The sequence below is a fragment of the Carassius carassius genome, chromosome 21 (genome assembly GCF_963082965.1).
Source record: "Carassius carassius chromosome 21, fCarCar2.1, whole genome shotgun sequence".
NCBI classification, from domain to species: Eukaryota; Metazoa; Chordata; class Actinopteri; order Cypriniformes; family Cyprinidae; genus Carassius; species Carassius carassius.
The window spans coordinates 23,993,300-24,018,520 of NC_081775.1; the positions used below are offsets into that span (position 1 = coordinate 23,993,300).

The following is a 25,221-nucleotide window of genomic DNA, read 5'->3' on the forward strand; positions in this document are numbered from 1 at the left end:
GCTTTGTGTGCCTCTAAAAGAAAACCACTTATATGTTGGCCACTGACTGCCTTTTAAGAACAGGCTAATTGTATTTTATTTTTTTAACGTCCCATTATTGGAGGCAATTGTTTAAATGTTAAGTAACGTAATTAAAACAAACAAAATAAATATTAAACTATTAAAAATATATATGGTGGTGCTTATTTCTCTTTGATCAATCTGCTATCAGTTTCATATTTTAAAGTATTTCCTAACTTCTTTTTTTTTTTTTTTTTTTAGTTAAGTTTGTTTTTGGTAGGCCCCTCGGTCCGTTGACCAAATTAGTGAATTTGTATGATACTTGATATTTTCTAAATAGGATACATTTTTGTACGAATTGCAAAACAAATTCATATGGTCCCTCATGAACAGTTTTTTTTTTTTTTTTTTTTTGAGATCAGGTTGGCATTCTGGATTAAAGCTAATAGACAAATATACTAAAAGCCAAAACTCAAATTTTGATTTTATGACCACAAAGTTAAATATAGCCTTTTGGTTTTATAAAGTTTGTCTTTCATGAGCAAAGCTGAGGAGGTGTTAAATACATTTAAGTGTTTTTGCTGACTTTAAAATACATTAGTGTTTTATTTTTATTTATTTTTATTATTGGCTTTGCGTGTTAGAGACGCCAAGACACTGTTCTTTACGGGAGACATGTTTATACCCACCAGAATTCGTTTTATAATTCGCAAACACACTCGTAGTAGGGTAACGTTACTCTGTGAAAGTTGAACCCGGAGGACTTTAAGACCTGGGAAAAGTTACAGCACAGCGTTCCAGCAGTTTTAGCAAAGGATCTCTTTATTTGTGTAAATAGGTTTCTCCACACCTCCCTGTCTGCCTCACATGTTGAAAAAAAAGAAAGAAAAAAACACACGGCCCGCTGCTGTGTCTCAGACAGAAGTTCAGTGATCACCTGAGGTAACCTAGGACAGGTAACGAATGTGCAGGTAGTGACTAGCACACTCTCTACTGTCTTACTGGATTTACTATCTCCTCTTCCTCTTTGGAATGAGTTTCTGGAGACGCAACAAGAAGAATGACGGCAAAAAGTAAGTTTGCAATCTCACAGTTTTTAGACCGGTGGAGAGAATTATGTACGACAGAATATCTACAATACAATCTCAGCATTTCTGAGATTCTGTAGATCTTAATCGTGTTCTAAAATCATTGCCTCCTTACATCACATAACAAATGGCATTCATATTTCACTCGGATGTTAGGAATATTTAGTAACACAATAGTAGGCTAACTGATTTATTTTAAGAACATTATGCTTAACATAATTATTGTCATTGTATATTCAAATGTGAAGAAGACATCAATGTATCTAATGTACATTAACCAATAATCTGTAGGCTACGTGTTAATGAAAGTATGCTCTCTATGAAGTATCTATGTTTGGCACCCAATACTTGTATTTACCGGTAAATATTAGATTATAAATAATATAAAATAAGTGTAGTTCAATAGCAACTCCCTAATTGTAAAAACCGGATATCATTAAAGTTACTAACTTTTAAGTAATCTATCTAGTGATGGGATTTGCTCTTCTTTACTCGGAGGAGCCTCAAATTTAAAACTGTAATATAACACTTTTACCTTTAAATAAGAGTAATAACGAAAACTACTACAATATATAATGCTTAACAGTTTTATTTTTATTTACTTAATCATATTAGATTGCCTTCTTCGTGAACTCCTTGTTAGAAACGGTCGTCCTAAAACATATTAAGTTTGGGAATTAATTATATATTCAATTAGACTGTTTGTCATGATTCTCATTAATATAATGCCACGATAGAATAAACAACCATTAGAGGCCTATTAGAGTAGTAACTGTTTTCTAATGAATATAAATGGTATCATTAGTATGTTGCAAAGTAATTTGAGCCTTAACAATATTCTAAGTCGGGTTAATCAAAAGACCTAATGTTAAAAACAATGTAGCAAGTGATGTCATAATATGGATGAGTTTTGGTGCAAGCTGATTGGATGATACCTATTCTTTCATGCTATAACCCCATCTTCCTGTTTAAAAAAAAAAAAAAACAATGACTTCACAGATGCTGCTTGCTGCTGTCTGTTAATGCTTAACTGTTTATTGTTTTATTACAGAGAAGTAGATGTTCCTTTCACATCGTAATTTGTTACATGTAAAAAATGTTCATTTTGCTGAATTGAATAAACATTGATTTCTTTTTCTGAATTTCTAAAATACAACTGTTTGCATATAGCCATTCAGTGGGAAATAAAATTTCAGTCAGTGCTATTTCCTGTTCACTAACAGTGCACACTACTGGGTTGTCTTAATAAGAGACACTGGGAATCATGTTTACGTAAACTGTTCAGAGTTGAAGAAACATGATCTTGAGAGTTTTTTCCAGATATTTTTCTGTCCAGGAAACTGTGTCAGTAATGGTTTATTATTGAAGAATACAAGATCAGATTTTGTTCACAAGCTTTCATTTGCTTCTAGAGATCAACTCAAGACTGAAGACTCGCCGGACAGCCCCACGTCTCCATCCCAGTGAGTGTGCCACGCTTTAAATCAACCCATGTTTCCTCACAAGATCTACTGTCTTTGACACTGACAACAATTAAGATTGGAACACATGTACACACACATACTCTCTTTACTGATTGGAATTGCTATCAACTCAAAATAAAAATGTCATTTGAGAAGTTTTTGACTGATAATAGTAGCAGTAACTATAAAATTGTTTCCTTTTTTTATTTAGGTCACCTATTATAGAGAAAGATGGGCTGGATCCTGTCATCCCTGATTATGGGTAGGATTCTGCCTCCACATTTCTTTTTCTAACTTCATTTTGAACTTTGCACTGCCGCAGCCATGTTTTGTGAACAATCTTAGTTATTCATGCATAAGTGAACACGAATACAGATTAGCCTTTGTGTTGCAACAGGTAAAATGACACGATCATGTTACGTCCCACAATGCATTGCATTATGTGTGTATTTAAATATAAGAGAAGCATAAATTAGTACTGAGCATGTGAGTAATAATAACTTATTTTTTTGAAGCTTTGACTGTAGATACTGGTCATATCTATTTTTTTATGAAACACATATTCTCATATTGGCAAGCTGTGGGGGTAACATCTCGTAACATTCCCACTGTCCTCCACATTATTGTATTATTCAAAGGTTCCCTCCAGATGGCTTCCACATCAAATACACTAAACCCATTACATAGGGCTGGGATTCCGATTCCGAGGCGTTGGGAATCGAGAGTCGATTCCAAAGGTTGTAATCAATTCCATCAAGGGGAATCGACTCCTCATTCAGAGTACTTTTCAGTTCAACAAAGCTTATCTATGGGAGTCTCGCTAACGGAAGGCTACATCCGACAAAGGCTGGACACATTTAAATTCACAAAAATAAACAGAAAGAAAACGAGCCGGCACAGATCATTTGAATTTTAGGATGTAGCCTTTCGTTTCAGAACCACAATTCACCTAAGCCATAATTACAACAGTTGTGAGATAAAAGATTACTTTCAATTTTATATATATATATATATATATATATATATATATATATATAAACGATTCAGAGGTTATTTTACGGTGGAACTGGCTTGTCCACAATTTTGAGCACTGCATGAACGAATAGATCATGACGTCACTTGATCCTATTACCATCTAAAATATATATATTTTTTTAAACATTTCTATCAGCCAATGATAATTATAAATAATATGTCACGAGCATAGATCAGTGGACGAGAGCGCATCTGATTGACAGAGCTCTATCAGTCATTAATGTTCTGGTTATTTTTTTCAGTGTACGGTTTGTTAATATTGTGCAAAGTATACAAAGTAAACTTCATCATTCAGCTGAACTGTGCACATTTATTTTAGACACTTCATGTCTTATTTAATTTTTAACGCATGTCCTTGCTGAGCTGGGCTATGACTAATTTCACGGGCAAAGCTGAAAAAACTAAAATCATCATATCGTCAATTTATTTATTTTTTTCAGTTTCATATTATATTCAAGGATACATTATACAACCTATCCTGCATTCATCATGGTGAGATTAGGTTCCTTTTAATCTATAAAAAAAAAAGAATTGGAAAAGAATCGAAAACAATAGTGAGGAATCGATTCCATTCGATTCCAGGACCAGGAATTGGAATCGGAATCGATTCCAAAAAATGTGGAATCGAACAGCCCTACCAATACAGATTGAAGTTCTGTCACATCAGTCAACAGAAAGCTAATTTTTGTTTTCTTAAAGGATTATCTCACTGAAATGACCAGGTCATGCCTGTATGGTCATGATTATTCTGATCTAAAGCTGAACGTGCGTAGCACACCAACAGTATTGCTCTAGATGCAGATAAGCTAGCTCGTAATCAGAGCAATGTGCTAAAACCTTTTGCATGGACAAAGACCATTGGCATTTTCTTCAGAAATGTAAAAAAAATCACAGAACTGATGGTTGCAAGTTATTGATTTATACTGTATCTGCAGATTTGCAAATCATGTCTACAAAATCTCCCTCGATCAGTTCAAATTAACACCTACTACTCAGGGGAGGTAAATGTTTTTACTGTGTATTTGATAAAATAAATGCAGCCTTGGTGAGCATAATAAACTGATTTTAAAAACCAGCCCCAAACTTTTGAACAGCACTGTATTTAAAATTTAGTTTTTTACAGTACATATTTCACCAGTGCTGGCTTCTGTCCTGTATTTTTGGCTCCATATACATTTGAATTTTTTCCTGTCTGCTGCTTTTGGTTTCACAGCTCGGGATGTGCTTTCATCAGCCAGTCAGCTTTGTCATGTGGCTCCAGAGTATGCAAAATAGAAGCATTTCATCTTGTATCCATTCTTTTTATAAACTTCCATCTCCCCTTCTCCTAAACATGCCCCAGGCTATGTCACTTCCTTGTGCTGATGCTGCGGTCTGCATCTGTCCTCTGTGTCTCATGACCACCGATTTACAGGCCTGTCATTGTCTTGAATGTTATTGACTGCTGTGGAGTTCAGATTGTCACTTGACTGCAGAAGCGTGATTCCCAATTTAGGAGCATTTTGCTAGGTGGATTCTTAAGAAATTGGAACCGCCTCCATTGCATCATTGACCTATCAGAGGCCAGGATGTAATGTATAGCATGAGGGTGATACTGAGAAGAGGAGGAGATTGAGGTGGTGTGTGTTTGTTAGAAGGAGGGGAGACCGCGAGAAAGAGGCGATGAGAATATTCACTTTCTGTCTGTGTGATAGTCATCCCAATCTTATTAAGCTCTGAGTTCCTTTCCCACTGTCCTCTCTGCAGCTTGAGTGAGTGAGAGTGTGGAAAGGAAGCTTCTGCTCTGCTGATAGGAATCAGTAGGAAGGCCTGCTCTCTCACACATACTGTGAATTACTCTGCGTCTCTTCTCTCTCCTTTTATTCCTCATTCATCTGGCTTTACTGCACTCCTCGAGCTCACTGTACCAGATGAAAATGTCAGGAGAGGCAGAAACTCAGTCAAACGGGTAAGAACGTCACACAGCTGAGAGTGTGCTATTGTGTGAATGTGTGTTTTAGCAGTGATTGAGGATCATTTAACTGTTCTCAACATGAGAATGCATTTTCAGCCTGCATGACCAGAAAAACAGGGACGGTTTGGAAATATTAGACTGGTAATTGTTTTCGATGTCCTTGCTTTCAGAGCTGCTTGTATTGTAGAATTTATTTGTTAAAGTGTACAGCACAGATTTTTTGTAATTGTTGTGGGAGTGTTAGTCTCTTAGCACTGAGTATGTGCATGTGTGTGTGTGTGTCAGCTTGTTTATTCTAATCATTCCGGTAATGATCATCAGTAGTCAATTAGCCCGTGGGCAGCATCAGCTCTTCAGAATCGCTTAGCATCACCACAATTAGTTTGTGAGCACTGTAGGGTACAAAGAGTGCAAAGGTTCGTTTTACCTCTGCTGTAGCTTCTAAACAAATCTAAGACCACTTCCTTTTGCTAGCCAGGCTCATTGTAGCATGCACTGTTCTTCATTCATTCAAATCATCTAGCTCTGATATCACATATCTGCATCGGGGAGGAAATGCACACTCTGTTCCACCTTTGGGGGATGAGAAATGTTTAAAGCTGATTGTTGCTATTCTAGTTTTACTCATGGAAATATAAGGTTTGCTTAGACTTTTTGGGGCCAGTAACTTCATTAGTCTAAGAAAACTGTCTACTAAGGTCAGATACGTTTTGGTTAATGTACTGCACAAAAAAAGTAGGTGAACAAATGGTCAGTACTATAAAATTGACCATTTATCAGTTATTAATTAATGCATGTTGATAAAATGCATATATATATAAAACATGTTTCTATTATGTAGCCAAAATGGCAAATATTACAATTCTATTGTATTTTTTTCTGAAGAACAAATAAAACATTAAAATCTGATATCACCCCATTTCAAAACAATACTTTTAAACAAATGTTTTATGTGATCATTAAATTACAGCAAAGGTAATCTAAAAGTAAAAACAGGGGAATGATCTTGCACACATAAATTTCGATTATCATTACTAACAGTAGTGCTGATGTGTATTGTAGATCCATGTTCAAAATGTGCATCGTGCCTTTTAAATGGTATTAGACTACAAGACTATTTGTTTAATGTATACCACCCTATTTATAACTCACAGATTATGATTTAATGCTGTAGATCTTTGACATTGTTTGAGGAGGAAGCCATGCTCCATTAATAGCAGGAGAAAACATGATAGAAGTCATCTGGCAGGCATTAGGAGGTGGAGAGACCGGGCAGTCAAACCAATCTGTCCTTCTATAGGTAGCCCGAACCATCTGCTATTGCTATTGGCCAAGCGGATTCCATAAAGAGCGTCTGTATTGGCCGTCATTTGAAAAGCAAAGATGTGGCGCTCATTAAGTCACACTTATTGATTTGATTCGTTTCAGTGGAGAATGGCCAAAGCCATTGTCTTTTTACATACTCTCAATTCTCAGTTCATTTGTCGACATGCAGAGTGACTCTATGAATGGTTGTTTCAGGGCTGAAGAACTGTAAGAGGTTGTTGGGTTTTTATTAGATTAGGAGGCGTGCTATAATCTTAGTAGGGCAAGGTCAGGACCATTACAAATTTCAACTCAATTTAGAAATTAATTTTAAATGGTGCTGTAATTTGAAGAATGTGTCCCTTATATAGAGATACAATGGGCTTTGATCATGTTCATCTCTGAGGCATTTGTCTTCTCATCATGTGTCTGAAGAAGCAGTGGAACTGATTTTGTTCTCTGATAAATGATGATTGTGTTTATCAGTATATGCTAAGAAATGTACATTTTGCCCTATAAATAATATGTATGCCATTACATTATTGTAAATATTTAACCATTAGATTTTTATGCTCTTTTAAGTACTGTATGTCATGGATTTATATTTTTCCCTGTCTGCTGCCTTTCACATCACAGCTCAAGATAGTTGCTAGAAGTTTAGGACTGGTGGTGCCATCACAAGTTTGTAAGCAGTTTACACCACAGGTGATTGATTATTGAAATGTGCTATTGTGCACATTTCTAATCTATATTTCTGGCACTTAGTCCGAAATCAAATGCAGTCTAGTATTTTGTTTGGTTTGAAACCAGCTTCTTGTCCTTTAATGATGTTCTGTATAGGTTGAAAATCAGTAGTATAAATTAAATTTGGTAAACACTTTACTGGCAATTCACAAATACTGTCCCGTGGCCTAATGGGATAGTAAGGTGTCTGTTGAATCTCTGTGGAAGTGGTACAGTAGGTCATCCGGGTAATTTTCACCTACTGTTTTGCGAATACTATGAATTTGGACATACTACTCTGTTCATATGTTGTTTTTCATCTACTATATAGTATGAAATTAGGCATATTAGGACACAGCGTCAGGCATGGTTCATTCTGTGATTTGACTAGTCATGTGATCACAACATGGCAGCCCCCATCAGGCATCCTGTTCTGTGTAACTCTTATTAGGCCGCTGGTTTGACTGGAGATGTAAGTGCACATTAGTTGAACAATGTCAATGAAAAGTCTATGTCATATTCATCTCAAAATACTGTTTACTGAGGAGGAAATAACTTTTTTCTGGGTATAAATCCTGCTCAACTTTGTTGCTTCATCACTGATTGAAAATGGATGACTGATGGTGTTAACGCAACTTTAGATTGCCAGGAATTAAACACACGGAGTATGTGATTCATTAATCTTCCATGAAGAAAAGAAAAAAGGCTGCTGCTTTACTGTTAAATTGCAAAACCTCTGGAGAGTGTGGTTATGTGAACTGTAAGAGTTGTTCAGTCTTGCCAGGCAACCCGTAACCCGTGTTTTTCCAACCTTATACCTGTGAAAGTGCACTGAAACGGCAGTCAAACCCGTGACTTCCCACCTGTACACTCGTACTAGATCGATGTACTCCGAGTTCCAAGTTATGATGTCACACAGCACGCGAAACAACAATGGCAGCCCCTACGGATAATATTGCCTACGGATGCAGTATTTATGCAAGTGGTGCATGTTGAAAAAACGATTTTAGGACAATGTAACGTTGCAATAAAATTAATAATCTAGCTACAATTTCTTGCGCTCAGGAAGTTTGGCGTGACTTGCCTGGTTGTTAGTCGTGGTTTGAAATCGTGACTTATGAGCTCAAAAACCTGCCTGGAACGCAGCTTGTCTATCAGTGCATCTGCAAACCCACAATTGCAGTTAACTGGCACATGCAATTATAGAAATGTATAAATCAGTGTTTATATGGATTTATAAACTTATGTAAGCATAAAACTTTGTAATATACACAGTAAAAAAAGTTCAAAACAAAAGCTTAGGTTTGATTTCCTGAAATGTGTAGGTAAAATCTCACTGAACTGTGAAATTAGTGCTAATGGAAAAAATGAAATAATGCAAACAAATATTATTTTTAACATAATGATGAAGCCATTGTTATATGTTCTAAGGCATACAGTGCATTAAACATATAAAGCCCCATTGATGACCAAATTATAGATTAAATCTACAAATATAAAATACAATTTTACTCCTAATTAAATTCTTAAAAAAAAAACATAGTTTAAATAGCTGCAATATGGTACTATAGGGATTCTAAGAAACATAAGCACTCTGTCAGTATAGTGTTTTTATGCACAAATCAATAGATAGTACACCTTGTTTTCCCAGACTTTCTGTACTCACTCCTCATCTCATTATTACTATACACTTTCCTCTTCACATTCCCAGTGTTTTTTTTGTTTTTGTTTTTCAGTTGACAATACAGATACTCACTCACCTGTACCTTAGTGCATTTGAAGGTGACATCTGCTTCACTGCACTTGTATCTAAATTGAGAGGCTCTGGGGGGATTCTCTGCAGCAGAGAGCTGTGACTTCACACTCACACAGAACAAGCTTTTTGGGGACAGTGTGAGATTTTCTGCAGATCCTCAGAAACTGAGTGAGCCTGTTTCCTGTCCAACATGACACCTGATCACTACTTTTTTCAAGCTGCTTCACCAGCTGTTGTGTTGCCTCAGAGTACAATGGCCCTGTCCCAAATGGCATCCTTTAGACTTAACCAGGAAAATAATCACTAGTGTTGACTTGTTGTTCAATTTTTAAAGATGTAGATGTTTTTGTTTTTTAATTGTTTTATTTTAATTGAAACAGATTTGGAGACATTTAGAAAAACTTCACTTGCTCACTAATAGATCATTTGCAGTGAATGGGTGCCGCCAGAAAGAGAATCCAAACAGCAGATAAAAACATTACAACAATCTATAACTAATTGACACAACTCTGATCAATCAATTCATGTCTTATGAAGTGAAATTCTGTGTATCAAATCCATCAAGACATTATTACTTGTACAACCCGAATTCCGGAAAAGTTGGGACGTTTTTTAAATTTTAATAAAATGAAAACTAAAAGAAATTCAAATCACATGAGCCAATATTTTATTCACAATAGAACATAGATAACGCAGCAAATGTTTAAACTGAGAAATTTTACACTTTTATCCACTTGGGACATTATTACTTGTACAACCCGAATTCCGGAAAAGTTGGGACGTTTTTTAAATTTTAATAAAATGAAAACTAAAAGAAATTCAAATCACATGAGCCAATATTTTATTCACAATAGAACATAGATAACGTAGCAAATGTTTAAACTGAGAAATTTTACACTTTTATCCACTTAATTAGCTCATTTAAAATTTAATGCCTGCTACAGGTCTCAAAAAAGTTGGCACGGGGGCAACAAATGGCTAAAAAAGCAAGCAGTTTTGAAAAGATTCAGCTGGGAGAACATCTAGTGATTAATTAAGTTAATTGATATCAGGTCTGTAACATGATTAGCTATAAAAGCTTTGTCTTAGAGAAGCAGAGTCTCTCAGAAGTAAAGATGGGCAGAGGCTCTCCAATCTGTGAAAGACTGCGTAAAAAAATTGTGGAAAACTTTAAAAACAATGTTCCTCAACGTCAAATTGCAAAGGCTTTGCAAATCTCATCATCTACAGTGCATAACATCATCAAAAGATTCAGAGAAACTGGAGAAATCTCTGTGCGTAAGGGACAAGGCCGGAGACCTTTATTGGATGCCCGTGGTCTTCGGGCTCTCAGACGACACTGCATCACTCATCGGCATGATTGTGTCGATGACATTACTAAATGGGCCCAGGAATACTTTCAGAAACCACTGTCGGTAAACACAATCCGCCGTGCCATCAGCAGATGCCAACTAAAGCTCTATCATGCAAAAAGGAAGCCATATGTGAACATGGTCCAGAAGCGCCGTCGTGTCCTGTGGGCCAAGGCTCATTTGAAATGGACTATTTCAAAGTGGAATAGTGTTTTATGGTCAGACGAGTCCAAATTTGACATTCTTGTTGGAAATCACGGACGCCGTGTCCTCCGGGCTAAAGAGGAGGGAGACCTTCCAGCATGTTATCAGCGTTCAGTTCAAAAGCCAGCATCTCTGGCTGACTGATGGTATGGGGGTGCATAAGTGCATACGGTATGGGCAGCTTGCATGTTTTGGAAGGCTCTGTGAATGCTGAAAGGTATATAAAGGTTTTAGAGCAACATATGCTTCCCTCCAAACAACGTCTATTTCAGGGAAGGTCTTGTTTATTTCAGCAGGACAATGCAAAACCACATACTGCAGCTATAACAACAGCATGGCTTCGTCGTAGAAGAGTCCGGGTGCTAACCTGGCCTGCCTGCAGTCCAGATCTTTCACCTATAGAGAACATTTGGCGCATCATTAAACGAAAAATACGTCAAAGACGACCACGAACTCTTCAGCAGCTGGAAATCTATATAAGGCAAGAATGGGACCAAATTCCAACAGCAAAACTCCAGCAACTCATAGCCTCAATGCCCAGACGTCTTCAAACTGTTTTGAAAAGAAAAGGAGATGCTACACCATGGTAAACATGCCCCGTCCCAACTATTTTGAGACCTGTAGCAGAAATCAAAATTGAAATGAGCTCATTTTGTGCATAAAATTGTAAACTTTCTCAGTTTAAACATTTGCTATGTTATCTATGTTCTATTGTGAATAAAATATTGGCTCATGTGATTTGAAAGTCTTTTAGTTTTCATTTTATTAAAATTTAAAAAACGTCCCAACTTTTCCGGAATTCGGGTTGTATATAGGCTACATGTATGTGTTTGTATTTATATATATACATATAAACAGCACACACACACACATATAATATGTAAACAACATTACATTTCTCTAAATCTGTTCCAATGAAGAAACAAACTCATGTACATCTTAAATGGCCCGAGGGTAAGACGTTTTTCAAGAAAAAATAATTTTGGGTGAACTATTCTTTTAAGACTGAGGTTTAGGAAATTATAATTTGTTGTTTTTTCTTTCTGTATTTGTGCTAGGTCGGATAAATCTGACCTGTCAGTGGCTCTTCAAGACTGCATGGTGGCATTGGATCTGTTCCTGCGAAATGAATTCGATGAGGCTTTGACCAGACTCAAGAGCAGGTAAGACCGCCTGTGTGTTTCACAATAAGAGTTTGACCTACTTTTTACTGTTTTTGTGTGAGGTTCTGGGTTTGGAACATTTATGGAACTTTAGACCTCAGAACACAATGAGACTCTATAATTTCCTTTACTTCCTACTTGTGTGTTTGGGTGTTAGGCAGAGAAACCTTGGATTATACGGTTTTATAATCAGTTTGAATCACTGTTCTTGGTCCCTTTTGGCTCTTATTAAGTGTTTGAACTTTTTTGTATCTTGTTCTATCCATTACGTGTTTAAGTGCATAATCTAATAATTTACAGAATTGTTCTTTGTACATCATTTTGTGAGACGAGTCTTCATCCACAATCAGTTTCTCAGGTAAATCCCACATAACCCAAAACCTATTGAATGAGTTCAGCTCTCTGGAGATTAATCTCTAGGTCTTTTCTTCTTCTCACACCACACTTTGTTTTCATAGGTGTTCTGTGTCTTATAGCATCTCACATTTCTGCCTTACTCACTACTGTGGCTGGGGTGTGTGCCCTTGTGTATTATAAACTATATAATTATTCAGTTCATTTTGTTATCATTGCCATCTTTCCATCTTTGTCCCCTGGGTCACTCCACTTTTGTTGGGTTGCATTCAGGATCCAAAATAATTATGATTATTTTATTTTATTCAGTGAGGGTCAGAATATAATGCTTACAATTGAATTTAAACTATGTATCATGTTAGTTCCTAATAAAGCTAACTTATTTACTCACCATAGGAAATATTTACTCTCATGAGTGTTAATTTTGGACACTGCTGCTAAATAGTTCTGTTTCATCTGTGAGTCTGGATATCAGGTATGATATTAGTTTGACACATTCATGTATACAGTTCAAACATGCATAATACATAAACATAGACAAGCTGTTCAGCAAGTCATTGATTCGACAATCAGAGGATCTCACTTCTGCTGCTCACTGTTTAAACTTGCAAATAGTGAAGTCACAGTTTTGTGATTTACCTAATAGGTTTGTTTTAGTCGCGTCCCAACCCCATTCCAGTCAGCAGGGCAGGGCTGCTACATGCATGGAGCTAATGAAAGGTACACGTGCACAAGAGAGAAAGTTACAGAGGCAGAACGAGAAACTCAAAAGCAAAACTATTAGAATCCATGTCTGTACAAGTTCATAGTTTAAAACAACTCTGCTGATAGTAGAGATGATCTTTTTGCAGTCGCACAGTGGATTTTTTCTTGTTTTATAAACTGAAAGGCAGACAGACATCATAACTAAAATAAGCATGAACAGAAAACATATTTAGCACTCCAAATAGGGTTTACAGTGGTGTTCTCTGTGCTGCTGCTGCTGCTGCTGCTGTGTGAAAGTATTTTCTGTCTCTACTTCCACACTTCTTGGTGCTGTGTTTTGATCTGATTTGACTTTGAAAGGATAATTACTGATTATGCATACAGATTGGTTAGAAGATCAGGCCAGTGTTTGTGATTCCTTAGGAAAACAGCAACAGCACAAACACTATTTCAACAGCTGATACCCATTTGCATGTCAGCGGCTGTTTTGTTCTGTAAGCGTTTTAACTATAGAGTTCACAAAAAAATCAGTGATTGAAACTTTTTACACATCAGCTCATTCAGAAATTCATAGTAAGCCTCTATGTATGATTTTAGCATGCACTATGTGTGTTGCATTCATGGTACATTATTAAATGTATTGTTTGGTTAGGATGTTATATATGAAACATTCCTGTTACCGTCATGCCAATGTTATTCCAGTTCCACCTGTGTAAAGGAAAGAGTGGTAAACCTGTTTATCCAGGCATCTCTCTACCCAGGAATGTTGGACTAGTAATGTCACATTCTATTGAACTGAAGAACTGAAACTGCACTGTAAATAGACACTAAATTGAGTTTAATCCTCTCTAGAATACATGTTCTTTAAAACACTTTTAACCACTTTGAATTCAATTACAAAAAATATTGTGATAAGTTAAATAATAATAGTGTATTTTAACAAAATCTGTATTCACATTTTTAGTTTACAATGTGTATTGTATGATAGTTTTACTTGTTCATAATGTCATAAGTATTAGTGTTTTTGGCATTATGTTACAAGACCATTTACATGACAACACTTTCCAGACCTCATTTGTGTTATTGCTGATGTTATTGAGTGTCTCAGTGGTGAATTTTCTTTTACTGTCACTGTTACACCACCCTCTCTTTTGTTCTATATATAGATCTAATGCACAGTCTTTCTTTGTGTTCTTTGGCAGAAATAAAGACAGCATGTATCATGCGCTTACGTATGCCACAATACTGGAAATGCAGGCCATGATGACCTTTGACCCCGAGGACATATTGGCTGCAGGCAACACAATGAAAGAGGCACAGGCTGTGTGTCAACGGTGTGTTGTCTTTTATTTATTAATTTAAAATAAAATGGAATTTATTTAATTTATTTATAAGAAACGGAGAGAGTAACATTCTAGTAGGTGTACATTTATTCCAAGGGCTTTTATTTCAGGCCACAGAGACCCTACTATTAACAGCCTTACACTATTTTTAAGTATTACTATACACTATTTTCAGGATCTGTTGGTTATGTCACATTAGTATTAGTGACATAATAACACAATGCAGCAGGTCTAGGGCTGTCACCACATACCAGATGGCAGAGGAATTTCAGAGACCCATGACACACTGTGTTTGTGGGTGGGGGGGGGGGGGTCTGGTGTATGCTTGTGTTTCCAGGCAACCCACACTTCTGTGACTCTGCCTCGTCATCCAGGCCTTGTAGCACTGGAATGCCACTGTCATCTGATCACACACACACACATACACACACACACTCACTCAGAGCTGCTCTTCCGCTGCACTTTCTGGTCCAAATAATAGATTCCAGGTAAAAAGCATAAACAAAAGACTCTCCTTCTGTTGTTTGTACTATAAATAAAGTGCTAAAATAAATGCTTGGCTGTTGCTCAGTGGCTAAACTGTTAGCATCCATGTAGCTTGTTTTCTTTGCTGTGGCTGTCACTTGAGTGATACAGAGTGACTTATAATACACAGACCTGTTGTTGTCACTCATAAAACTTTTAGGGTGTACCTGGCCTACTTATCTTAGCCCCCCGGCATTCATATGCATGTCTTGTATTTGTGTAAATTTAATTTAATTCATGTTTGTCCCTCAGAGGGTTGTCAGTTTACTTGGACAGAAACCAGATAGCCATTGTGTCCTCCTCGGATCCAACTGCTCTATTTATATGCCCTATTCATAACAGTGAATCAAGCTGAGTTTTTTACTTTTGGATCGAGTGTAAGTTTGTCTACCAGCTTTCACAAAGTAGGACTATAACAGAGAGCACAAGGCTGACCTTAACCAACTGTGCCATCTGAGTGTGTAACCTAGTAACCACTACTGATGGATCATTGTTTTGTTTTAGGACAGGACTGATAAGGCTTTGTTTGTCTTTACAGATACCGTAAAAAGTCTACCTTCAACAGCAAAAACTTTACAGAAGGTGGGTGCCTAAATACATATTTTGCTAAATGATTAATTGGCAATAAGGATGCATCAGTAGGAAAAAATATATATTATTGCAAACATTAATTAATACCCGTTAAAAAATCAGCTATGGTGGGTAACGCTGTCAAATCACAAGCCAATTTGGCGGGTTACTTTTCATAAATAATTTTCACTCATTAATTTCTTGGGGAAGTTCATGCAAGACAAATTTGCGCAGGTTTTGTGGAAATACTGAACTTGTGAGACATCATGACATTATTGACTATATTGCAAAAACCAAACAATACACACCAAGTGCACAGATAATGGACTGCGCATATGCATTTAGAGTGCGTTCTTTCACTGCATGATTCAGTCTGTTAATATGCATTAAGTATGATCACATAGTTCAAGATAAGGGCATGTTCAAAAATCAGCATGTTACAAATGTTTGATATTGAGTTTATACAACAGTTCAATAAACAGTAAGTTAATATCAAGAGACTTTCATTTAAGACACATATTGGTTGTTTCTGCTCTATTTTGCCAACAAAAATTATTCCAAACACAGCCACAGTGCTGTTTTACATCTCTGAGCAACATGACGATTTGGATCCTGAATGAATCAACCAAATAAATGATTCGGTTCAATCACAGTGACATGCTGCCACCTACTGGCAGTTTTAATTTTACATTTAAATTATCTTTTTTTAAAGGGGTCATATGATGCAATTTCAAATTTCCCTTTCTCTTTAGAGTGTTACAAGCTGTTGGTGAACAGATAAGATCCCCTAAAGTTGCAAAGACTAAAGTGTCAAACCCAAAGAGATAATCTTAATAAAAGTTAAGATCTATCCACGGCCCCTCCTAAAACGCCTCGTTTAAACACATGTCTACGTCACTGTGTGAGAAGATTTGCATAACACTGCTCAAATATTCACGCAAAGAAGGCATAACTTTTATTCTCTCTGTTGCCGCCGTTATGTTGTGGAGACGCGGTTTCGTTGTAAAACTACTTTGTTTGGCCTTTCAAAAGAGGACATAACTAGAAAGCAGTGGTGAAGTTGTATTTACAACACTGTATCAGAACAGTTCAACCGAAATATTCAGATGTGTGCGGCGCATTTTACGGAGAACTGTTTCCTGGGAGAGTAGCCTACAATGCGTATGTGCACAAAGGCTGTTTTCTATAAAGTGAGGCAGTTCCAATTTTGCAAGGACAGTCTGGCACTTCTGACTCACAGCCTGTAAGTACATTTTTATATTTAAAGAATTTGATGAAAGAACAATGATGATTCAAACATGAGTTTTGAGCGGTGTAGAGTAGGCTTTTTGTTTGATCACAAATGCAGTCATGTTTTTATGTTTACGCAACGTGATACGCAACACACAGCGTAAAAAGACAGTATAAGTCATTATAATCGGTAATTAGGTCCCCACTAGATGCAACAAATGCCTTGTTTGTAATGGGTTTTATTATTTTTTTGTCTTGTTGTGTTTGAGGATGGCACCACAGTATGGTAAGGGGCACAACATTTCCGCCACAGGCTTGAGGTATTCATCCAATAACAATGCATTGGATAGCTGCCCAATCACAGCACACCTCACTTTTCAGACCAATGAGTTGTAAAAATCAACGCTTTTCAGAAAGCAGGACATAGAGTAGAAACAATAATGTACAGTATGTGGAAAAGAATGTGTTTTTTTAACCTAAAACCACATAAACACATTTCATTACACCAAATAATGTTCTTTTTGCAACAACATATGACCCCTTTAAGAGTCAGTTGTCCACAGTAGTCCTTAAAGTATCAACACAATAACGCACTCACCAAAATATTGAGATATTATTTTTTGTAAAAATCGCACACCCCTAGTACTGGCACAAAATGTCGACAGTCACAAGCTGTTGGTTTGTTTCTGGAATTTACTTTTAATTTTTTTTGGCTAGTAGAAGTTGCCGGTAACTTAAAAATTTAGTAGCCAAACTGGCTGGTCAGTGAAAAAGTAAATTTCAATTCCAGAATGCAAACATTTTGAGATCTTTTACTAAAGACATGTTCTTGTAATGATAGTAGTTTATGCAATCACTTCCTCAACCCATGGTGACCATATCATGTGGCTATCGTTTGAAAAGGCCATGTGACATGATCCCATCTTGCTTAGATACTCTAAAAGCTAATTGCGTTTGTGTCCCTCCCAGAGGAGCTCCACGCTGAAGTGTGCTATGCCGAATGCCTCCTCCAGAGGGCAGCACTAACCTTCCTGCAGGTCTGTCCCAGTGGTGGATTCGCTTTTACTGCTAATATTAAATCTACTTTGCCCTGTTATTATGTTTGTGAGTAAAATAAATTATTGTGGATAGAGTTAAGTTGCTTATTTAAGATTTACTTACTTTTCTTTCAGGATGAAAATATGATTAGCTTCATAAAGGGTGGAATGAAAGTGAGAAACAGCTATCAAATATACAAGTAAGACCTATTGCAGAGTTGTTATTGTTAACTATATAAAAAATATAATTAAAGTATAGCTATAAATTAACCTACATATAAATATTAGATGGAAAACCTATCTTTAAAAAAACTATTGAAAAAAAAGATAATTCAAAATATTAATAAATGTTATAATTTTACATACATAATACTAAAATACTGACCTGTGAAATAACAGTTTCCTCTGCCCTTCTCATTTGAGATGTATGAGCTTTTATTGCACCTGCATTTTTGTTTATTAATGAACTCAGAGCAGACCCACACTCAATAATGCCTACTAGTAAAATAGTTTCTAAATAATTGGGCCAAATAATAGAGTGCATTCAAGCTATTAATTTGATATTATATATTTATATATGTGTATGTGTGTTTTACATATTTCAATGTAAAAAAAAAATAATGGGCAACAATAAAATTTAGTTTTTATGTTCACAATGTAATTTGCTTAATTTTGTCTTAATTAGAAGAACTGTTTTCTTGTGTGTTTTCATTTACACACTTCCATAAGTTTATCTGTATGTTTATTTAAATGTGTGTTTGTGTTAATTGCAAGGGAGCTACATACGGTCCTGAAGTCCTCAAGTTATGTTCAAGGTGACAATCATGGTCATTTTGAGGGAGGCGTCAAGCTTGGGGTCGGGGCCTTTAACCTGGTGAGAGCATTATGCCACATGTTTTCTTGTGTTGTAGCCTTAAATACCTTTTAGTGTTCTCTCTTAAACCAAACCATGAGTATTTATGAATCCTAGCATAGAGTTCATTGAGGACAAGTCTGTTTTCTCAACCCCTCACCTGTGTTTCTCCCAGATGCTGTCATTATTGCCAACACGGACTCTCAGGTTGTTGGAATTTGTGGGCTTCTCTGGTAACAAAGTGAGTATTGTGTAGTAAGCTTAATCTAAGCTTAGTTTGGCTCTGCTCAAGTTTGGCATGTACATATGAAATTTAATCTGAGCTTGGTTATTTTTTCTTTCTGTCTGTCTTAGCAATAAAGTGTGTCAAGGTGCAAGCCGATGTTTTTTTTATACTTGTCTAAATGTAGCGAAGCACAGAAGTGTGAATGATTTCCTGTGTGTTGTGTCTGTCTCAAAGGAGTAGTTCACCCATAAAAATTTGCTGAAAATGTACTCACCCTCAGACCATCTAAGATGTAGATGAGACGAGATTGTTTCTTTCTGTCAAATTTTGTGTGTGTGTGTAAACAATTTTGAGTGAACAATTTCTTTTGGCATGTAATACAGTTACATTATTCTACAACTAACACTGTGTGTGTGTGTGTGTGTATATATATCTTTGTGTTTTTTAGGAGTTTGGTCTTGAGCAGCTCCAGGAAGGCTCTGCTGAGCACACATTTAGGTCTTTCCTGTGTAACATGTTGTTGCTTTGCTATCACACCTTCATGAGCTTCATTTTAGGTAAGAGAAAATTGCTTCTGGATTGCATTCTCAATTCGTACTGTTTGTAGCACATAAGAAGTAACACTGTGTTATTTGGTATCTCACTGCATGTATGTGTGTGTACTTTAGGCACTGGAGAGGGAGATGTAGAAGATGCAGAAAAACTGCTGCAGCCTTATCTGAAAAAGTATCCGAAGGTACTTGACCACCAATTTTGAGTTTCCAGTGATAAATTCCAAAACGCTCAAATTCTCATTTACTTTAGGATATGAACAGCTGCTGTAATAACTGCTAATAGTAGAGTATGAGTTTTATATTTGACAACTGCTGTATTCCTGTCAGGGATCCATTTTCCTTTTCTTCGCTGGTCGAATAGAGGAAATTAAAGGAAATCTGGATGCTGTAAGTTATAAGTTTCTCTTATCTAATGCATAAAAAAAGAGGTTTTTGTTTAAGTTCTTATTTATATATTTATTTATTTCTAACTGCCTGTGTTCATGTATTGATGTGCATGTTCTTAAGGCTATCAAGCATTTCGAGGAGTGTTGTGAAGCTCAGCAGGACTGGAAGCAGTTCCATCACATGTGTTACTGGGAACTGATGTGGTGTTTCACCTATAAAAGGCACTGGAAGATGGCCTACTTCTATGCAGACCTGCTCAGCAAAGAGAACGCCTGGTCTAAGGTGAAACCTTAAAATACACAGCTGAATGTGCACTGAAGAGTTGCTTGATCTATATGTAAAACGGGGTGGGTGCCTTTGAAGGCCTAATAGATTAAATGGCTACATTTGATTTAGCAAATTATGTAATATTTAATAAATACATTTTAAATATGAATTTAAAAAAAGCAGAAATGGAATTAAAATGGGTCAAATTTCAAGCTAAATATACACTTAGATTTAAAAGTTTGAGGTTTGAGATAGTTAAGATTTTTTAATGTTTTTGAAAAACATCTCTTTCGCTCACCAAGGCTCCATTATTCATATATATATATATATATATATATATAATAAAACTGAAGAATTTTCTCTGGGTTTAAAAAGTCTGCTGATATAACATGAATGGAGGCAGAGGACAATTATCTTCTGCGGGGATGTTTGTGTTTACTGTGCAGTTTGTAACTCACCTCTCTTTTTTTTTTCCTCTCACACCCACTTTTTTAGGCCACATATGCATATATGAAAGCTGCTTACCTCAGCATGCTGAGTCGTGAGGAATGCCAGCCGTTCGAGGAGAATGAGGTGGCTTTGTTTAGGTAATGGCAAGGGAATGGTTTGCATGTATGTTCATGTTTCTTCATGTGATCAAATAGAAGTCTATAGATTGGACAACATGACTATAAAATCAAAAAAAAAGTCCTTTATGTCATATACAGCCTGTACTGTAATGCCATTCAGTTCATGCAAGCATTACAAATGACCTACTATTTACCGGTAATCTCATATTTAATTTGTACGTTTTATGTAGCCCATCCTCTTGTAAATATAATAGACATTATATGTACTTACTGTTCTGTTTTACACTTTTCAGGCAAGTTCCCAGTCTGAAGCAGAAAATAGCTGGGAAGTCTTTGCCAACAGAGAAGTTTGCCATCAGAAAAGCTCGCCGCTATAATACAGATAATGCCATTCCTCTTCCTGCACCTCCGTTGGTCAGTATTCAGTTTTATACAGATTTTACTGTCTGTGTTTATTTGATACTGCAAGTGTCTTATTTGCATAGTTCACACAGGATGTGTTCTTGCATCTTTGGCTGTCATCTTGTGTCTCACTGCTTTCAGAGTTACTATACTAGATGTGTCGAGTCTGATAATGTGCATTGGCAATGGTGTACTGCATCTATAAACGTGCTTTCTGTTCTGTTCCACTGTGTTCCACTTTGCTATTTTTAAATGCAAGAAGACGTCCTGTGTAAAAAGCCCTTTAATTAACAAAGAGTAAGGAATTAGAGCATCCTGATTTGTGTAATGCCACTGGAAAATAAACAAAGGGAAACACCTGGACAAGACGCAGTCTTAAAAAGTCGTGTTCATTGTGAGGGTATGATTGCACAACAGGAGATGATGTATATCTGGAACGGCTACACTGTGATCGGGAAGCAAAAGGACCTGACAGAGGGCATGCTGAAGACACTGGACGAGGCCCAGCAGATGCTTGAACAACATCCAAGTAAAATCTCCCTCCAAACAATGCAGTACTGCTTATACTGGAGTCCACTTTTAAAATAATAGTTCACCCAAAAATAATGCAATTATTTATTTCCTCATGTCATTCCAAATAATATTTAGCAACTATGATTACTAATGACCATGAGTACCAAAAGTAACCGTATGTTTTACTGAAAATAAGATTTACCAACACAGACCCTCTCTGTATCACATTTAGCTTTTTTTCTGAAACACGAATGTCTCTGTGTCTTTGCTCTCAGGGACCGAGTTCACCACAGATGACCAGTGTGTGGTTAGTCTGCTTAGGGGGCTCTGTCTCAAACACTTGGGTTTCAAGGAAGAAGCTGAACATTACTTCACCCTCGTCCTCTGCAAGTCAGTCTTGCTCTTTTGCTGTACAACAAATTACACTAATATAAAGAGAAGCGTTTGTTGTTTTTCTTGTGAAAACTTAAGTAGACATGGCCAATTTTCTTTTACTGACTCGACAGGATAGGACACTCTCTAATATGATTAAATAGGATAGTCTCACTCGTAAAATGACATGTTCTGAGATTTCACTGCTCAGAATAAGAAATATTACATGTTTTAAAATGTAGTCTGTCACTGATAGCAGAGAAAATGGTTTAAACATATCTTCAATCACAAATGCTCTTTTTTTCTGTTTGCATTTGTACTTGTACAGTGAGAGTCAGATTAAATATGACCACTACCTGGTGCCCAATGCTCTTCTGGAACATGGTTTACTGTGTTTAGAGGAGGGCAGAGTAGACGAGGCCATCAAACTTCTGGAGGCAGCCAAGTAAGTTCAGTCCTGACAGTGAATGTTTCATACTTATAAGATAGCAATGTATATAATGTGTGTGTGGAGTGTTCCTGTTTGCAGAGTCAGGATGATATGCCACTTTACCCTAACTAAATGTAACACTGCTAAAATGAATGGTTGTTTACAACACAGTCTCAAAGATATGGAAAATTATACCAGCTGCTCAAAAGAAATGTTTAGAAGTTTTGACCTCACTTTTAAATAAATTATAATAATTTACTTTTATTTTAAAATCAGGTACAAATGTAAGAAAGTAGAAATTATGCAATAAAATTAAATGGTTTACAGGTCGCATAAATTGTCTGAATGGAACATTGCTGTAAATGTTGCCTTGTGAAAAAATCCCTAAATTCAAATCTCAGAGGAAGTTGTTTTTTAAGAAACAATTCAAAATAGTAAAATAAAGTAAAAGTAAATAAGTTCAAATTAAGAATTTTGTATTAGCATTAGATGTACTGTGTACTAGATGTCTGGTTACTAGAAGGCCTGGTTACATAATCATCAAATTTTTTTCGTTAAGCCTGGTCATACTTTTTTTTAAATGTTGGTTACATAAAAACATAGATTAGTCTAAATTGAATCCAACTGATTACCCCTTACTGGTCAGACTAGATCTTAAGACACTGTCTTAAAACAGAGGCTAAGTTAATGCAACTAACTGTACTGTAAGATGCCATTGAAATCTTAGATATATTATATTCCCACCAAAGAAGTGTGGCATTCAGCACGTCACTCATCAACTCAATGTAAACAATATCACAGCTGATTATTATTATTTTATAATAGCATCACACATCATGGCTGTTTAACAGATGTAAAACACTGTAGCATAATGTTTTTTTTATTGCTCTGAACAACATTTACACATTTCTCCTTGAAACACTCAAGTGTTTGATCTGATGTGTATTTTATACCTTCACCCTATTCGATACATGATATACTATGATATGAGTCATTACCTTGTTAGTCTTGAAGATTATTAACCATGATTTCTTTGCCAGGCAAAATTACAAAAACTACTCCATGGAATCACGGACACACTTCCGGATCCAGGCAGCACTACATAAGGCACGAGGCACAGCTGTGAACGGAGACTGCTCACCCTCTAGCCCTTAACTGTTGGGGTCGCCGCTGGGGTCACAGCAAGCTATAAGATCAGGCTTAACGTGGGTTGCCATATGCCAAGAAGTGGACTAAAGGGGCACATGACCAATCAGACCTGAACTGAGCTTATAGTGACAAATCATCTTCATTGAATGACGCACACCAAGATTATACAGTACATGGACAACAGCTGCATGAATAATGTTACGTGAGGTGCAGTGCAATTCGCTCAAGTGACATCATGCTGTTTTGATGTCATATAAATGACATTCTGCTATTAGAATATTGTAAATGTACCATTATGAATAATAGTAATATAATACAAGTTACACCAGTCCAGTAATATTATACTGGTACATCAGGCAAAGAACGTTGTCACTCATAACAAAAGTAAGGTCATCTGTCAATCATTTTGGCTGCTTTCAAAGCTCTTGTTGGTAATGCTCACTGTTGGTCACCCTGTGACATCAATAGCCTAGATATGTCTGTGCCTTACAGCTAAATTTGATTTAAAGCACATGTGCACAAATAATAGTTTACTTTTAATCTTTGGAGTATAAATAGGTTATGAGATAAGCCTGTTGTTCAGAGGTGATATGATGAACTCAAGTTTTGATATCATGGGCTACTCTTTGGTTAGAGTACTGTGGCCTTGTCAAATCTCATGGACAGGATTCTTGTTATAAGCTTAATTTTTATTATATAACATCATCTTTGTGTTTATGTTTACATAATTAGTATATTTTAGCAGTGTGTTAAAAAGAGAGAAAACAGGCATCAGCAAAAAAGGATTATCAGAATGTAAACTGGAAGTTTTGTGGGATTTGTTTCTTTTTTAGTATTTATTCACTGTTATGGCGCCTTTCAAAATTGTCCCGTTTTAAGTGGGCAGCTGAATGTGTCCTTTAGAAAGGCAGTCTCCTTCATGTGGACTTGGTCCAGATCGTACTTGAGCTCAAACAAACAAGTCTTTTAGATACATGCAGGACAGGCTGGCATGCCAGCTCCAGCCAACGTGAGGGATGCATTGACAACCACTACAGCCTTGCACTATGAAGAGAAAGAAAATTTGAGCTGGCTCAGGACAGGGAATTGTACTTTGTTCAATATATGACTGCTAATTCATGGAGCTTTTAACCTAACCTAATAAACATAGCTGCAGTGTAGTTCTTAAATGCAGAGTATTTTCAGATTTAGTTCTTTAGTCCTGCACTTCAAGGCTTGTGTGGTTTATAGTCATTTACCCAAGATTAGTTTAAATGTGTCCATGGATTTTTGCTCTTCGGCAGTGTAATCTGTATTGTGCCTGTTTTATGAGATCCAGTTCTACCAAAGTCACATTTACATAAAGCAAAAACAATCATCTGCTCATGCTGTGTTTGCTCAGAAATTTCACAGGCAGTTTGTAACATGCTGTGTTTCAAATGTGGCAAAACAGAATGTTTGAAAAGGAATGATATATTGGTTTTTCATTATAATGGCCTTTGTTTCTCCCTCTTTTAAATTCTTCCTGATTTAGATTGATTCTACAGGCTTTGGGCTATAGAGGTCAGCAAATCCTGTATATGGTGCATGGCTACTGTGTAAACACATTCCTGTAAATACAGAACTTACATTTTCTAACTTAAAATTAAATGATATAATAGAACTCCAAAAAACACTTTTGTTTTCCTTTTTTGATCTAAGGGGCCTGGCTCC

General features: G+C 36.4%; 2 protein-coding genes across 3 annotated transcripts in view; one reads left to right on the forward strand and one right to left on the reverse strand.

Annotated features, from left to right (window-relative positions):
- Nucleotides 1-25,221, reverse strand: part of LOC132097943 (elongation of very long chain fatty acids protein 7-like) — a 343,464-nt gene that overhangs the window by 113,358 nt on the left and 204,885 nt on the right. The gene's annotated exons all lie outside the window — the stretch shown is intronic.
- LOC132097937 (tetratricopeptide repeat protein 39A-like) lies at nt 818-25,181 on the forward strand. Of its 2 annotated transcripts, XM_059503949.1 has the most exons (20): nt 818-1,073; nt 2,501-2,551; nt 2,763-2,813; nt 11,939-12,043; nt 14,305-14,436; nt 15,509-15,552; nt 17,740-17,807; nt 17,943-18,007; nt 18,582-18,681; nt 18,836-18,901; nt 19,335-19,443; nt 19,555-19,622; nt 19,768-19,827; nt 19,948-20,109; nt 20,590-20,681; nt 20,957-21,077; nt 21,483-21,594; nt 21,854-21,968; nt 22,279-22,395; nt 23,421-25,181. In XM_059503949.1, exons 1-20 carry the CDS (start codon nt 1,033-1,035, stop codon nt 23,533-23,535), a joined length of 1,794 nt encoding a protein of 597 aa, XP_059359932.1. In that variant the 5' UTR covers nt 818-1,032; the 3' UTR covers nt 23,536-25,181. The 2 variants fall into 2 exon arrangements, with proteins under 2 accessions (XP_059359932.1, XP_059359933.1); XM_059503950.1 differs by lacking the exons at nt 818-1,073; nt 2,501-2,551; nt 2,763-2,813 and adding an exon at nt 5,218-5,534.